Genomic DNA, 15,080 nt, shown 5'->3' with positions numbered 1-15,080 from the left:
CCAAGGGAAACATGACGACTGGGAAGGAAGAACCTAACTGCATCCCAAACCTCTAATACTCCCATCTTTGCACTTCCAAACATGCACTGCTATTAACTCCCTCATTAGATAGTAAATTGTCTGAGAAACTATTATTGATTTTTATATCCCCAGTGCTTAGTACAATATCCAGTATATATTAGATGCTCAAAAAAATGTTAAGTGAATGAATGTTGGCCATTCTAGGACCTACCTCATCAATCCAACCCCTGGCCACTCTGCCTCTGTTCCTGTCAGGTAGACCTCCGGCCGTTTCCTAGACAAACTGTGGCTGACCTACCTGTGTGTTTAGCCCAGCTGGTCATCTTACCCAGAATATCCTCCACCCAAGCTCAGTATTCACACTCTCCATTGAACCTTTTCCAGCTTGTTCTGCCCACACTCATTTCCTTTTCTAAATGCCTTTTGTACAGTTTATACTTTGTTATTCTCTAACTAGAGTGTGCCAGACTTACGTGCTTCACTAGACTATGTATGACCTGGCCTTGACTTACTTCCATGAGACATCATCAGGCAGGGTCAAGTTTGCGAGCAGAGGATCTACTGTCTGGTCCCTCTAACTTGAATGAGGTGGGGAAAGTCACTTACCTTCCCTACACCTCAGTGGCCTCATCTGTGAAAATGGGGCAGAGGAATGACTGTCTCCTTGAATGTGTCATGGCATTGTAAGGACCAAAACACAAACACAATGGTATCTGCAAAAAACTTACGTACGATTTATACCTCTTAGAATGTAGACTAGAGCTTGGTTCAGAGAAGAGCTTAACAAATGCCTATAGATTTACTTGATAATCACTATGTTGCTTATGGGCATCTCATTAACGGAGGTTGAGTTGTTATTACTGTAACTCTAGTGAGGATTATTATTATTTGCCATGAGAGGTGAGTGATCTGGTGCCTTTACAATTATTTCAAGGAAGGTCAGCCGGCTGAAAATGTTTAAGAAATACTACTGGGGAATCTCCTGAAATGCAGTTTTACAATTTTTATAAGTTTATCATTATTGTATTTCTTAAAGTGAATTCTTGGTTATTAGGGATGTTAGTCTGTTTGGGCTGCTATAGCAAATTGACATAGTTGGGGGCTTATGAACAACAGCAATTCATCGCCCACAGAACTGGAGACGGAAGTCCAAGATGGAGAAACCAGCAGTGTCAGCGTCTGGTGAGAGCCGGCTTCCTGGTTTACAGACAACCATCTTCTCACTGTGTCCTATATGACAGTAGGGACGAGGGAGCACTCTGGGGTTCCTTTTTATAAGGTTATTAGTCCCATTCACGAGAGTCTACTCTCATGACCTAAGCACGCCCCAAAAAACCCCACCTCCATCCAAACAGCATCACACTGGGGATTCGCATTTCAATATATTGATTTGAAGGGACACAAACATTCAGTCTGGAGCGAGGGATTTATACTCCAACACAGACATCATCGTAAACATCATTCTAATCTTCTTCCTTACTATTACTTCCTTGCATAATAACATTATCTTAACTTGAATTTTGATCGCAGTATAGACTTATGTGGACAGTTGGGCAGAATCTATTACCCCCCTGTCATAAGTGAGAATTCCTAAGTTCAGGGAATTTGAAGGTGAGAGAACCTGGATGCCACTGACTCAGGACCACAGAGCTCACGTGGAGTGGGGGTTCCGTCTTCTTTTTAGTGAGGTGAGGGAAAGAGTCAGAGGTCAAGGCCTGAGCTATCAGTAAGCATATAGGCTGCTCAGTGTTTGGCCTTTCAGGCATTTAGCTTTGGTGGGATGAGAAGTTAAAACTTCATTTAAAACCAAACCCCTGGATCATCTTTCCTTATATTACAGGAATATAACCAAGAGTTCTGTCTGTGATGATGAATATTCAGAATATCTGTGCTGCCAAAAGAATCTCTGAGGCCAATAAAAAAAACCTCCAAATATACTAGGTCAATAAAGAACTTTGACATTGTGTGATAATAAATTGTGACTTACTGAACAGTTTAAGATTTAAAAAAAAAAAATGTGTTCTTTTACATATTTAGTTCAGAGCAGAAAGAAACAAAAATAAGGAGAAATGTAGGAAAATTAGGTTTCATGAAAGGAAATTTTGCTTTGTAGAATCACTGACTTCATAGGCTGAAGAAATATTAGAATTCTTTTATATAGAGGACATTTTATGTACTAGAAGATTCCAAAGTCATGATATTTTAAGACATCACATAAAATATTTGTGCATATTTTTTACAGCATGGTCCAAAGTACAAAAATAGGATGAGATCCATTTTCTTTGACTTAGAAATTATATGTCAGAATCTAATAACATTAATTTTAAACTAAGCCCATGAAAATAGGTACGTAAAGGAGGGGGAAAGTTTAATAACATTTAGCTAAAGTGATTAACATACCCTACATTGTGTGAAAAGGTAACCATTCCGCTCAGTGTATTTCTGTTTATGACTCAAATTCTACAAGTAACGGCCTAAGTAAATGTGTTACCAGAGGGTAAGGGGGGTGGGGGAGTGGGAGACGAGGGTAAGGGGGATCAAATATATGGTGATGGAAGGAGAACTGACTCTGGGTGGTGAACACATAATGGGATTTATAGATGATGTAATACAGAATTGTACACCTGCAATCTATGTAATTTTACTAACAATTATCACCCCAATAAATTTAAAAAATAAATTTAAAAAAATGTGTATACTGGAGCTATTGGATACAACAGCTGCTAGAAACGTGGCTATTTAAATTAAAATTCAGTAAAATTCAAAACTCAGCTTCTTATGTGCGCTAGTTCCATTTAAGTGCTAAAAGCCACATGTGGCTTGTGGCTACAGTATTAGACAGAGGAGAGATAGGACATTTTGCAGAAAGTTCTATTCAACAGCAGTCCTCTCTGCTGACTGCATAGGCCGCCGCGGTTAATGAGCAGTCATGTGAAAGGGAGGAAAAGTTCAGAAAATTTTTCCAAATTAGCATATCCCTGCTCAATGTTTCCAAATACTTCTGTTGTTTTACACACACACACACACACACACACACACACACACACACACACACACGGCTGAGTCCTGGTCACCATAAATCATATCTTTAGATCTTCCATAACCACTGCTTTAATATTGGTGAAACAAACCTTGAATCTGCTACTTGAGAAAGACAGTGATTTGCTGAATAATTTAAAAGGATTCTGTGTCACAACAACCGGTTTCCCATTCAGGAGCATACACTTTTGAATGCATGATACTTTATTTAAATGCCCGTATTTACAATGACGACAAAGGGAAACTGCAGGGTTGAGCCCAGTGGCTGCATGCATTGGGAGGACAGGTGGACTCTAGTTTTACGGAAGGAAATATGGGCTGAAAAATAGGCAAAGACCGGAGAGCAAGTTTCATTTTTCATCACCACATAGAAGGGTCTTCCAGCCTGTCAAACAGAAGAAGCACAGCATGTGAGAGAAGTCTCCCAGCTTCCTGGGAGGCCTGCAAGAGTGAGACATTCTGTTCCGAACGGAAAGATGATCAGAGATGGTTGAAAGGGCTCCTGTAGGCATTCTGAAAAGGAGGCCATGCAGAATGTCAGAGCAGGGGACAGGGGCCTCATGTGCGAAGCACCAGCTGAGTAGCTTTCACGGGCGTCTCGGGCAAATCTCAGAGGGACTATTTAAAAGGCCCTGTATGTATCACAGAAGCCGAAGAACTCTGCAATATTTCTGAAGATCAAAACTACAGGAGTCACACGAAACTGTAACAAGAAAGTTACTGTTGCTCAACTCTGAATATGCTTCCTTTTTCTTTCCTGCAAGGCTTTTTATGTAGTGAGACGCTATGTGTTGGACTAGAAAGAACCCTTTTTAATAAAATAGCATTCACAGGCAACTTCAAGGCTGTCCAGTTTTGTCTCCTTCTAACTACACAGGATTGCGGCTGTCCATCAGGGTGCAATGAACTTTATTTCATGCACTAACCGCACAACTTCAGGCCACCAAACAAAGAACAGCTGGAAGGAGGTCTGGGTGGTTCCTTTTCTTATCCTAAGTAAAAAGAGGTTATCCTAAACTTTCTGTAGCAACATCATAAGCATGTCCATAAAACAGGAAAAAGTATTTATGGATTAGTATATAAAAAGAGCCCTTACACATTTTCCATCTGCTTCTCCTGCATCAGCTGCTTAAATCTGGCCGGTGTCTCCAGGGACAAGAGCACGGGAGTTTTATTCCAGTCCAAATGGGTGTTTCCCTCAGACAAAACAAACCTGACAACTCTGGAATTGCACCTTTACCTTGGCTGGCCATTTCACAAGAGAACAGAGGGCGGGCGGGAAGGACGGTAGTGGCTCAGTGGGCCACCCGCTCTGTTCTCTAGGGAGAACCCCAATGAAGAGTGACACTCAGGTCACACTCACTGAGCAAGTGTTCTAGTGACCTCTTCTGGGGAACTTGGTTCTTGCCATTGTCAAGCTCTGGGTTTAAGGCAGACCAGCAACCACAGAAATGGGTGAACCGTTTGATCTTATTGGGGGTAAAGGCTAGAAGCAGCAGACACAGGAGCCGGTAATGAGAAAAGAGGAGGACCAGGATTCTTTTCAGCAGCCCTCCTTGCCCAGGAGGCGCCGGAGGATTCTAGCCCAATGCTTGACACCCAGATATTGGAGGGCGCCTCTTCCCAAGACAGTGCACACTCCAAGAAAGCCCCAAGGTTACAGACAAGCCCCAAGGTTACAGACAATATATTCTAAGAAGAATATATTGTCCAACTTTCATTCACTGAATGCAGTAAATTATTATGTGATGTGAATTGAACTAAAATATGTTAAAAAGTAAATAGGAGCACCCCGTGATTTACCTCCAGTTTCATGCAAAACCAGGACGATTAGAGTAAGACTCATGAGGCACATTTCTTAGGGTATCTAGACATCCCATGTAGTACATAAAAACTGAAAATTACCCCAACCAAAGAAGCATGGTTGGTCATGTGAATGTTGAGATGGGGACTCACTCTATGTTCCCCCAATTCTAACCCGGTAGAAATTCTCTCTAGAGTAATTTCTGGGGTAAGTCACTCACATTTAAAGTTGTCAAAGAAGCACCAAATAAACTCGGGTAGAAAGTACTACCCCACAGAAGTTTAAAGATTTGCAAATTAGTACCTGAAAAGAAAGGTCGTCCCTTCCCTGTTCCCCATCCTCATTTCTGCTCAGGTCCTACCTGGTCTGAATGACCCTCTTCCAACGCCTCCTCCCCAGGCAGCCCTCTCTGATTTCCCTTCCCTGGGCACCTTGAAATCTACAACAATGTCTCCACACAAGCCTTTTCATACCTAGTTCTGGGAACATTTTCTGTGCTTTCTCTCATCAAGAGGTCTGAAATCAGCGTCTCCGGGCTAGATCGTTTTCCATATCTAAAAAGAAAAAAAAAAGAAGGAAAAGTCCTTTAAAGCAAACTTGGAATATTCATTAACACCTTTTGAAAGAAAGACGTCTCCCATTAAATCTAAAAGTTATTTTCAGTTGGTCATCTGCTAACAAGTAATGTACAAAGCATACATTATCAGAAACATCATAAATATGATCTCAAATTACATATCTATAATATTGTTTAAAATACTTATATGACTTAGCAGATTAAACTCAACCAAAATCCTTAATTCTTACCTTTTTATACCACAAACAATACATATGTAGGTATACTATATAACAAGGTGACAGGAAATAAAAATACATTAAAGTATGATTTTAAATGTTTCCGTAATTAGTTAATTGGCTATGAGTTCTAGACCCACCTGTGTCTTCCAGTCTCAGTTTTCTCATGTGTAAAAAGAAAGTCGTAACTCATGCTTAAATCGGAGTCTTTGTGAAAATCCAATATAAGTCACAAAGCTTTGCAAGTGACAAAGTGATACACAAATGTAAGTTATTGCTGTTGAAATCCACCCATTCTTACAGAGAGGAGCAGAACCTGGGTCCTATATTTTCCATATTTATTTGGGGCACCACAAGCTAAAAGCCTTCTCTCATGCTGTGATTTTAATGTGCCCTGTAAATATAAAGGAATCCTACTGATCCATAGAAATGTTCTTGGTCTTTTTTCTCCCGTGGCAGGATATGAATAGGACAATGCATACTTTCCTGCCAGGATGGCATATGTTACTTGCTCCAGGCAAGTAAGTACACGAATTCCTCCCTCCCTCTCCTTCTTGCTCTCTCGCTGTTAAAGAGCCTAACAAGGCTATATATAGTACCAAGTTATAATTTTTGAAGAGGCCATTTCCCCCTTTCTCATAAAAGGCATTGGACACTGGCCACCAATTTGTTCACAGACGAAAACTTAACCTAGCATGGACTAGCTAATTGGTAAACAGAGGAAAAAAACCTGTCTGAGCGTATACTCCAACAGCCTATCAAGAACAATTAAATCTAAGCTTTTCGGAAAGATTTCCTATTATTGCTCCTTTACTGGGACTCAGGGGAAACAAAAGCAAAGCAAACTTCCCTACCCCCATCCTTCATAAGGTTTCCTCAAAGATTTTCTTGGAGTTGTGATAGCGGAGTTATTTATTCTGTCCATCAGTTGGTTTTATTCGTCTTAAAACTCTTGGGCCATGTTACCTCATTTACGTTCATCATGCTCCAGCGAATGAAAGACCTGGCCAGTATTTTCTCCAACTTACCAGTAAAGGACCTAAGTCTATAATAAGATGTGCATGATCGTAAAGCAGCACCCAGGACAGCGCTCTTCCCTGTTCTTCCTTCTCTAATTAATCCTGACTTAGCCTTTTTCTCTACAATGCTTTAACTGTCAAAGATGGAGTCTCTCGGGATAAGATTCCCCAATCTGGCTGCACGTTAGGATCACCGAGAGCTTTGAGGTCCAAGCCCCACCCCCAGCCCCAGGTTCTGATTTACCTGGTCAGGGATGCACACCAGCATCACTACATTTTTAAAATTCCCCAGGTGATTCCAATGTGTGACCAGGATGGAGAAACACTCATCTTGGGCTGGGTTTCTCAACCTTAGCACTATGAACATTTGGGCTGGATAATTCTTTGTTGTAGGGGACTGTGCCCGGCATAGTAGGATGTTTAGTGGCTTCCCTGGTCTCTTCCCTCTAGATGCCAGTGGCACCCACCCCTGTTGTGACAACCAAAAAGGTTTCCAGACCTTGCCACACGTCCTAGGAAGCAAAAGGTCAGCCCCAGTTGAGATGTAGGGGGTTGTATAAGCAACATGTGGCAGGTAGATGCATGTTCTAGAAGAAATGGTGCTGCTTTCAGAAGCAGTGAAGCAGGTATACCGCTTAAAAACAGGGACTGAGCAAAAGTGAGAAAAGAGAGTATTTATGCCAAATGATAACATATATTCACAGAGGACACTGTAATTTTCAAAATGACCAACATGCACATATGAGTGGGTGTGTGGGGTAGGCAGGTAATGCCATCCATAATGGAAAGGACTGGTGCAGATTACAAACCTCGGATGGTTTCTAAGGAGGAATCTGTATGAAGATGAGACAGAAAACTCTGCTTCCAAACCAACTCATTCTCACTGAACCTGAATCTTTTCCCATGAAGCTCAAGTCCCTTTCCCTTATTTTTTCCTCATCAGAGATGTCGGAGACCACACTGGCTGAAGGTGGTGACAACATCCAAGGAAAATTAGTAGGAGGCTCCAATTACATCACCCCTAAAAAAGTTCCATGAAATGTTCTTAGTTCCATGGTCTATAAAATGGAGATTGTTATCCTCACTTCGAAGCTTTGAGGGAAAGACTGAACAAAATCATGCCTAGAAAAAAAAACATTTTGAAATGCTGTAGCTTTATACCGCACACGGGTAAAACCTCAGAGCAATCATCTTTACAAAAATAAGTTCTACTGCATGTGATAGCTGACAAACTAAATAATTCACAAAGGTTTTCACAGAAAAGATAACAATATCTTTTTTACTTGCACAAGTTCTTTGGTCTGTATGATAGCATAAGCAAGAATCTGAAGCAGTTAACTTTCTGAGAAATCTATTAGGATAGAAAACATTGCTGCTTTTCACTAATTAAAATTATCAGGCGTCAGGGATCATAAACCAATACTATTTAATTCAGGCACTTTCAAGTATTTCTGATTCTATGTAAATTGGGACTTAAAAGAAAACTTTTCAGCATGAAACATCTTTTTGATGAAAAAGAAAAAAAGGGAAACTTTATTTAAGAAATAGAAATTCTCTCCATTTTGGATCCTTTCCAACTATTCCCTGACTTGCAAAAGTGAAAATATGACAAAAATAACACTTTACCAAATATAGTTTAAACATGTTAAATAACATACTTTTAAGGGGCTCATCGTATTTAGCTTATTAAGGTCATTTGATCTCAGGAATTAAAATAAAATTGAATGATTTACAATTTGGAAACAAACTTAAAATCCTATATTGTTAAATTGTTTGGATTTTATTTTTTTCTCAATATTTGATGTTGAGAGTAAAAAATGTGGCCTTTCATTTTAGCTTCCAGGGGTTTAGAATTTCTTCCATTCCATGTCATCCCTGGATTCATCCTAGAGTGACTAGACCAATGTAAATTTCAATTTAATAAAGCACCAAGCAGGCAGTCTTTTCAGACTCACCTGCTGCAGAATAAGAAAAGTCTCTGCATTTTAGTGTTTTCTGCTAAATTTCTATTTATTTGGACCAGAATTTTCACGTAGGGTCTGAGACTGAAAAAAACAACAACAAACCACTTTTGGGTGGTGGGGGAAGAAAATAGTTCTATCCGTCTTTTCCCAAATGCTGCCATTCTATTGGCTCTGGACCTGTGGGAAGTCTGGCAACGTCTATGTCTCCTCCTTGGTTTCTGACGTTTTTCTTGCATACCCTGCTCTCCCTTAACCCTACATCACCTCCCTGGCGCACACGCGACCCCTTCCGCAGGGTACTTTCCCATCCAGGTCCGCAAACAGTTCCCCAGCTGCTCTAGGAACAAAAAAGACACAGGGATGCGTGGGAGGAGATGGCCAGCCCAAGGAACCTAAATCTGGGGATCAGGATTTTGTGACTGAAGTTGAAGAGGGAAAGGACTCAGTGCCCTGAACAAACAGTGACTGAGAGTTGAGTAAGTGCCTGGTACTGTCCTGCCCTAGGATATAAGGAAGAAAAAGAAATGGTCCCTGCCCTTTCTAAGATTCCCTAGGCCCTCAGGGTGTGCAGGCAGGGCGGTCCCGGAGTGGGTTCCGCGGAGCCCACCCACCTCTGCCTGGTGATGAGGTTGATGTAGTGTCGCAGCGCCGAGTAGTATCTGGCCATGTCCTCCGCAGGGGCGTCCTCTCCAGGATTGTCCGGCTTGGAGGGGTACGCCTCGGACAGCGCGCCCAGGCACACGAGCAGGGACAGAGCAAGGGTCAGTCCAGAGAGCCCCAGTCGCTTGCTCCCCAGCATCTGCGGGCACCGAAGGCACAGCGAAAGGGGTTCGGGGTTCAGATGACACACGCCCCGCACCTCCCGCCTTTGCCTCCTGCGCCCATCCCCCTGCGACCACCCACAAACCGAATCCCCCCCTCGCCCCAGGGCTGCGGAGGGAAGCGCAGCGTGGCGAGCGAGCACCACCCCGCCGACTTAGGGCACCACCTGCGCTGGCCCGGCCCCTTAGCGCCACGGAAAACTGCGCGCAACTTCGGGCCAAGTCGCAGGGCCGAAGAGTCACGCCGCGAGAGGCACAGAGTAGGGGCACCCTGCGCCAGTTTAGATACTTTACAAACAGAATTAGAAGTTCCTCCCGCTGGGTTGGGAAATGACCACTTTCCCACCCTCTTCCTCAAATCCCTGTGACAGGAGAAAAGTTTCTTCCGGATACTTTTGGTCTGCCCGGCTACAGGAGCTCGACGGCCACGGCTGAGATTACTTCGGAGTGGCAATTTGGGGGAGCGAGGAGAGAACTGCCCCCAGGCCAGTCAGTCTCAGGTCCGAGCCAAGGATCCTGAGAGGTGGCAGGACGCAGGGCACCCAAGCTCCTGGGTTCCTCATTCAGCGGCGCTGCCTGAGAAGCCTCCCTGCTGCGGACACCTCTGAGCAGTCTGCCAGGTGTCCTGGGTTGGGGGTTCTCCCTCCATTGGCTCCAGAAGATAACCCAGCGGACCCCCCAGCCGGCACGGCACGGTCCGCGGAGAAGGGCGGGTGCATAATCAGAGGGGACCAGAAGGGGCAGGTGGAATTTAGTCTCCAAGAGCGAGCGTCTCGCCTGCGTCGAGGCAGAGTGAGGACCAAGAGGATTGGGGAGCAGGCACGACCCTCCCTCCCAGCGCGCCTGGGGGCTCCACCGAGGGTGAGGCGGCGCCAAACCCCCCTTGCTCGGGTCTAGCTGAGTGGGTAATGGCACTCACGGTGGCGGGCTGGCCTGCGGGCGTGGCTGGGCGTCGAATACTCTGCTGTCCTGCGCGCCACTCCGAGGATGAGAGCCGGCAGATGCAGTGTCGAGAGTGGGTCGTAACAGGGCTTTTATAGTGCTCTTTCACAGCGGCAGGAGGGGCCTTGGGCAATCACGCTCGGGTGACTCCCACCCACCACTTCCCGCCCCCCCCCCCAGTGGTAGGGGGCGGGGAAAGGGGGGACCGGGCTGGAGCTGCAGCCGCAGGAGTGTCAGCAGCGGGAACCACCCACAGCCCAACTCTCCCGCCCCAGGCCCTACCCGGGGAAGGGGGGCCTGGCACCGAGCGAGCGAGGCAGCGCGTTCCGAGGGTGCTGGACAGCGCCAAAGCCCAGTCCCTGACCGCAGGCGCGCAAATCCCGCTTCGCTTCCCTCTGGCCCCATCTAGTCTGCCAGAGATAAGAGCCCAGATCGTCTTGGTTGCCTGTCACCGGGACCACCCATTCGTTTGGCGCCAGGGCAGCGGGTACCAGAATCCTCTACTGAGCGGAGCATCTCCCGGAGTCCAGCGGCAGCCGGGCACAACTCCTGTGCGCGTTCCGGGATGACAACTTGGGATACACATTTTCCCGGGCTTAAAGCAGGTCGGAGGCGCCTGACCCAGGTCCCAGCGAGAGGACCCCAAACGTACCCCCTGTCCCAGGGACTGAGAATGGGCTTCGTGGCTTGGACCCCTCTCCCCAGCTTGTTTTGCGGGGATATCAGCCCTTTTCAAGAACTCGCCCAAACGCCAGGACTTGAAAGAGTGTGGTAACTGAAAATTCACCAGAGGCGGGACATAGTAAACCCATTTCCTGGGTCTGTTGGAAAAGAACCACGTTTCAAGGGTCGAGAGACCCCTTAAAGCTCAATCAAACGAACAATTTTAGTCCAAAGCGACAGGTAGTTAAATGAACAGCAATATCTTTTATCTGCTAGCCCTTGGCTAGTCTCAGATACATTCAATTAATGTTGATTGAAAATGTGGGTTCTAGTTGAAATAAAACAGGTTTAATAAAAGATCACCATTAATTTGCACATCGGGTTAAGTGAGTATGAAAGATACAGAACTATTTTTACAGGTTCAGGATTTTACCTAGTGGACTATGTCTTCAAGTTCATTGAATACTCCTAGAAGTTTAAATCTTTCTAAATAAAATAGCATGTTAAGAAATTAAAGCATTAAGTTACACATTATTTTAATGCTGAAATGACAAGTGATTCTGTTAAACTGACACTTTGTTTCTGTGCTGTTTTGATAGAATTGGGTTAAATATAAATTAGTGCACAGCAAATAATCCTGTGTGTGTGTGAGTGAGAGAGAGAGAGAGAGAGAGAGAGGTTTTAAAGATTAACATTCCTTTCACTTAGGTTAATGCTTCCCTTTCCATATTATACAGACATGCCAGAGACACAAATATCAAGGCTCTCAGCATTGTTCAGGGCTGCTTATGGGGAAGAGTCTTTGGTAAGGTTAGAGTAAAACACCTTCTAACTTAGAACACTGTCTTGACAAGGGAAGAGCACATTCCATTGTTCAATAAAATAATGTTACTTTTAGGGTGTATCACAGATTCACATCAGTTGAAACCTAGACTTAGAAGGAGTCATTAAATTAAGGAGAAATTACCCTAGGTGGGGCAGAATGTGTAAATATGATTAATTTAGCTTTAGATAATGTCACTGGTACCCCCCTTCCCAAATAAGAGCTTATTCTCAGGGTTCAGCATTTGGAGAATAAAAAATGGAGGCATGTGCCCTCCATGTATCTTAACATCCGTATGCCCTTTCTCCAGTCCCAACTGCATCCCCTGACTTTGTGCTCTGAATATCCTGTCTCTTCTCTCTCAGGACTTTGTTCCATTAATTGCCCCTTTTCTTTCCTATAATTTTCTATGTGTATAAATATATACTAATAACTTATACGTTTGCTTGAGTTTGTTCCATAAAAGAAACAAAGCAACACCACAATTCCCCAAAACAAAGAAAACGGTCATTCAACTCAGCATGTCCTCTTAGCTGCTGACTCATTTCTCTCCTTTGCTTCAAAATCAAGTTTATTTTATTTATTTATATATGTATTTATCCTTAACAGCTTTATTGAAACACAACTGAGATAGATTCATCTACTAATGCTTAAAATATTCCATTGCCTGTATTTTTACATATAGACTCCCATGACATCATCACCACAATCAAAGTAGAGAACACATGCATCACCACCAAAAATTTCCTCACGTCCCTTTTGTAATTCCCCTTTCCTGCCTCTCCCTGTCCCCCTCTTCCATTGATCTGCTGTCTGTCATTAAAGATTTGTTAGCATTTTCTAGAATGGCACATAAATACAATTGCATAATATGTACTCTTTTGTTTGCCTTCAGCATCATTATTTTCAGATCCACTCATGCTGTTGTATGTATCAATAGTTCATTCCTTTTTATTGCTGGGTATTCCATTATATGGATATATATTAAATGCCTTAATCTATTCAACTACTCATGGACTTTAGGTTGTTTCCAGTTTGGACCATGACACACAAAGCTTCTATGAACACTAGTTTACACATCTGTGTGTGGATATATGCTTTTATTTCTCCTGGGAAAATACTTAAATGTAGAATGGCTGGATCATATAGGTGTATAGTGTCCCATAGTTTACTGATGAGCTGTTCACTTTTTGTTTTGATCTCTTTTTTTTTCTTGTTCATGTTTTATTGGATAGTTTCTATTGCTGTGTCTTTGAGTTGCCTAATCATTTCTTCTTCAGTGTCTAATCAATACAAAGATCATATAGCTTTCATCTCTAGAATTTCAATGTGGATCTCTCTTTATATCTTCCATGTCTCAACTTACCATGTCAATCTTTTCTCTAGTTTCCTGAATATGCACTAATAATAACTTATTGACTATTTCTATCATCTGTGTCATATCTGTGTTACTTTGGATTGTCTGAACTTTACTTCATTTTGGCTTGTATTTTCCTTCTTTTTCTGTCTGGTAATTTTTGATAGGATGTCAGATATTGTAAAATTTACCTAGTTGTTTATTGGATGTTTTTGTAATCCTAAAACTAATCTTGAGCTTTGTTTTGGGACACAGTTAAAAATTTAGGAACAGTTTGATCCATTTCACTGTGTGTGTTTTTTTTGGGGGGGAACTTGCACTTAAGTTTTTTTTAGGTGGGACCAGAGCTGGCTTTGGTCTAGGTTTAATTTTTCGCCACTTCAGAGGCAAGAACCTTCTTACTTTTACTGATAACTGATGCCCCTGAATTGTGAAGTGTTTCCTTCTGGCTGTTGGAACAGGAACTATTCCCAGCTCTGGACAATGATTCAGTTGTTTGAGACTTTGATTCAAAACTGATTTATAACACTAATGGATGTCCTATAAACGCCATATATATTATTAAACATTTAAAAAAGTTTTAAACAACCCTGAATTATGAAAGAAATAGGTTATATGGGGAGAGAAACAGGCTGTGAATCTGCTCTTCCTAACCCAAACTGAGCAGAGGCAATGTGGTCTGGAGCAGATGGCTCAGATGGAAGATTCCAGATTCTGCAGCTTCCAGACTGAGGCAAAGGTAGCAGTGTTCTTGGTGGTTTGGTTCTGTGATGAGGTTTGGGGAGTTGTTTCTGGAAGCTCAACCTAGAGTCTACTTTTTTTTAGCACTCACTCCCAAAGATCCTTTCATTTAATGAATCCTTTTCTGCATGAAGTAATTCTGAGACCTGAAACTAAGAGCTCTGACACCTGTAGTACCACGGGAGGAAGAGAGCCAAGTTAGGGATTTTGCTTCCATAGATTGGGTCTCTTGAGTCTCACAGATGGAAAATGCTGCCCCCCAGGAAGTGTTTCCTCTCATCTAGCATCTTGCCTGGGTCCATTTAAACTGATGGAAAACGGTCACATGGGAAACTAGGGCACCATTCTCAGAGATATAATCTATCGGGACAGCAGCTAGTGTCGCCACGTATGAAGGTGCATACAGAGCCATAGGACTCCCCCCGCCTAGCCAATAGGAGTGCCATCTCGGAACCTTTCTCCAAACCCTCCTTCTCAAAGGATGCTCTCTTAGGATGGTTTGATTAACAGGAATAGCAAACTCAGGTCCAGGTGTCTAAAATCATAAGGAAAATTTGTAATCTCAGAAAATAAGAAGCCCAAAGATACGGTATCTCTACTGAAAGTCAGTTCAGCAGCTCAATTATGTCAACAAGACCCAGATTCTTTCCGTCATCTGTTCCATCATCTAGGTGAGACGGCTTTGACTTAGAAATTAGCTCCCTGCCCCTGGTGGTTATTAGATGTCCACCCCAACTCTGGTTGCATCCAGACATATTGACATCCTTTCAAAGAAAATAACTTTATTCACTCTGTCATTTCTTAATGAACATTTACTTTTTTTTCTTCTGTCTCTTCCTATTACAAAAAACAGAGCAATGATTAACTTTGGACATCTGTTTTTGCCCATGTGTGCAGATGTAACTGCTGAATTCCTAGAAATGGAATTTTTTGGTCAAAGACAACATGCATTTGAAATGCCAACAGCTCTTGCCAAATTGTCATCCCAAGAGATATGTCAATTAATGTATGAAAGAGGGTGTTTCCCCAAAGAAGGTGTGTGCTTTTACTGAAGAGGTACAGGGGCTGCTTCTGTGAATGGTGGAGCAGAA

General features: G+C 43.0%; 1 protein-coding gene across 1 annotated transcript; it reads right to left on the bottom strand.

The window, feature by feature from the left end:
- Positions 1-3,246: 3,246 nt before the first annotated feature.
- On the bottom strand, positions 3,247-10,514 carry NPY (neuropeptide Y). Its single transcript, XM_019726229.2, has 4 exons — positions 10,383-10,514; positions 9,254-9,441; positions 5,338-5,418; positions 3,247-3,445 (listed from the first exon to the last, which is right to left on the bottom strand). The coding sequence occupies exons 2-4, from the start codon at positions 9,439-9,441 to the stop codon at positions 3,421-3,423; spliced, it is 294 nt and encodes a 97-aa protein (XP_019581788.1). The 5' UTR covers positions 10,383-10,514; the 3' UTR covers positions 3,247-3,420.
- Between the last annotated feature and the right edge of the window lie 4,566 nt (positions 10,515-15,080).

This window comes from Rhinolophus sinicus, linkage group LG09, assembly GCF_036562045.2.
Source record: "Rhinolophus sinicus isolate RSC01 linkage group LG09, ASM3656204v1, whole genome shotgun sequence".
NCBI classification, from domain to species: domain Eukaryota; kingdom Metazoa; phylum Chordata; class Mammalia; order Chiroptera; family Rhinolophidae; genus Rhinolophus; species Rhinolophus sinicus.
Note: the sequence above shows the minus strand (reverse complement) of the source record. Positions and strands in the feature narration are given on the sequence as shown.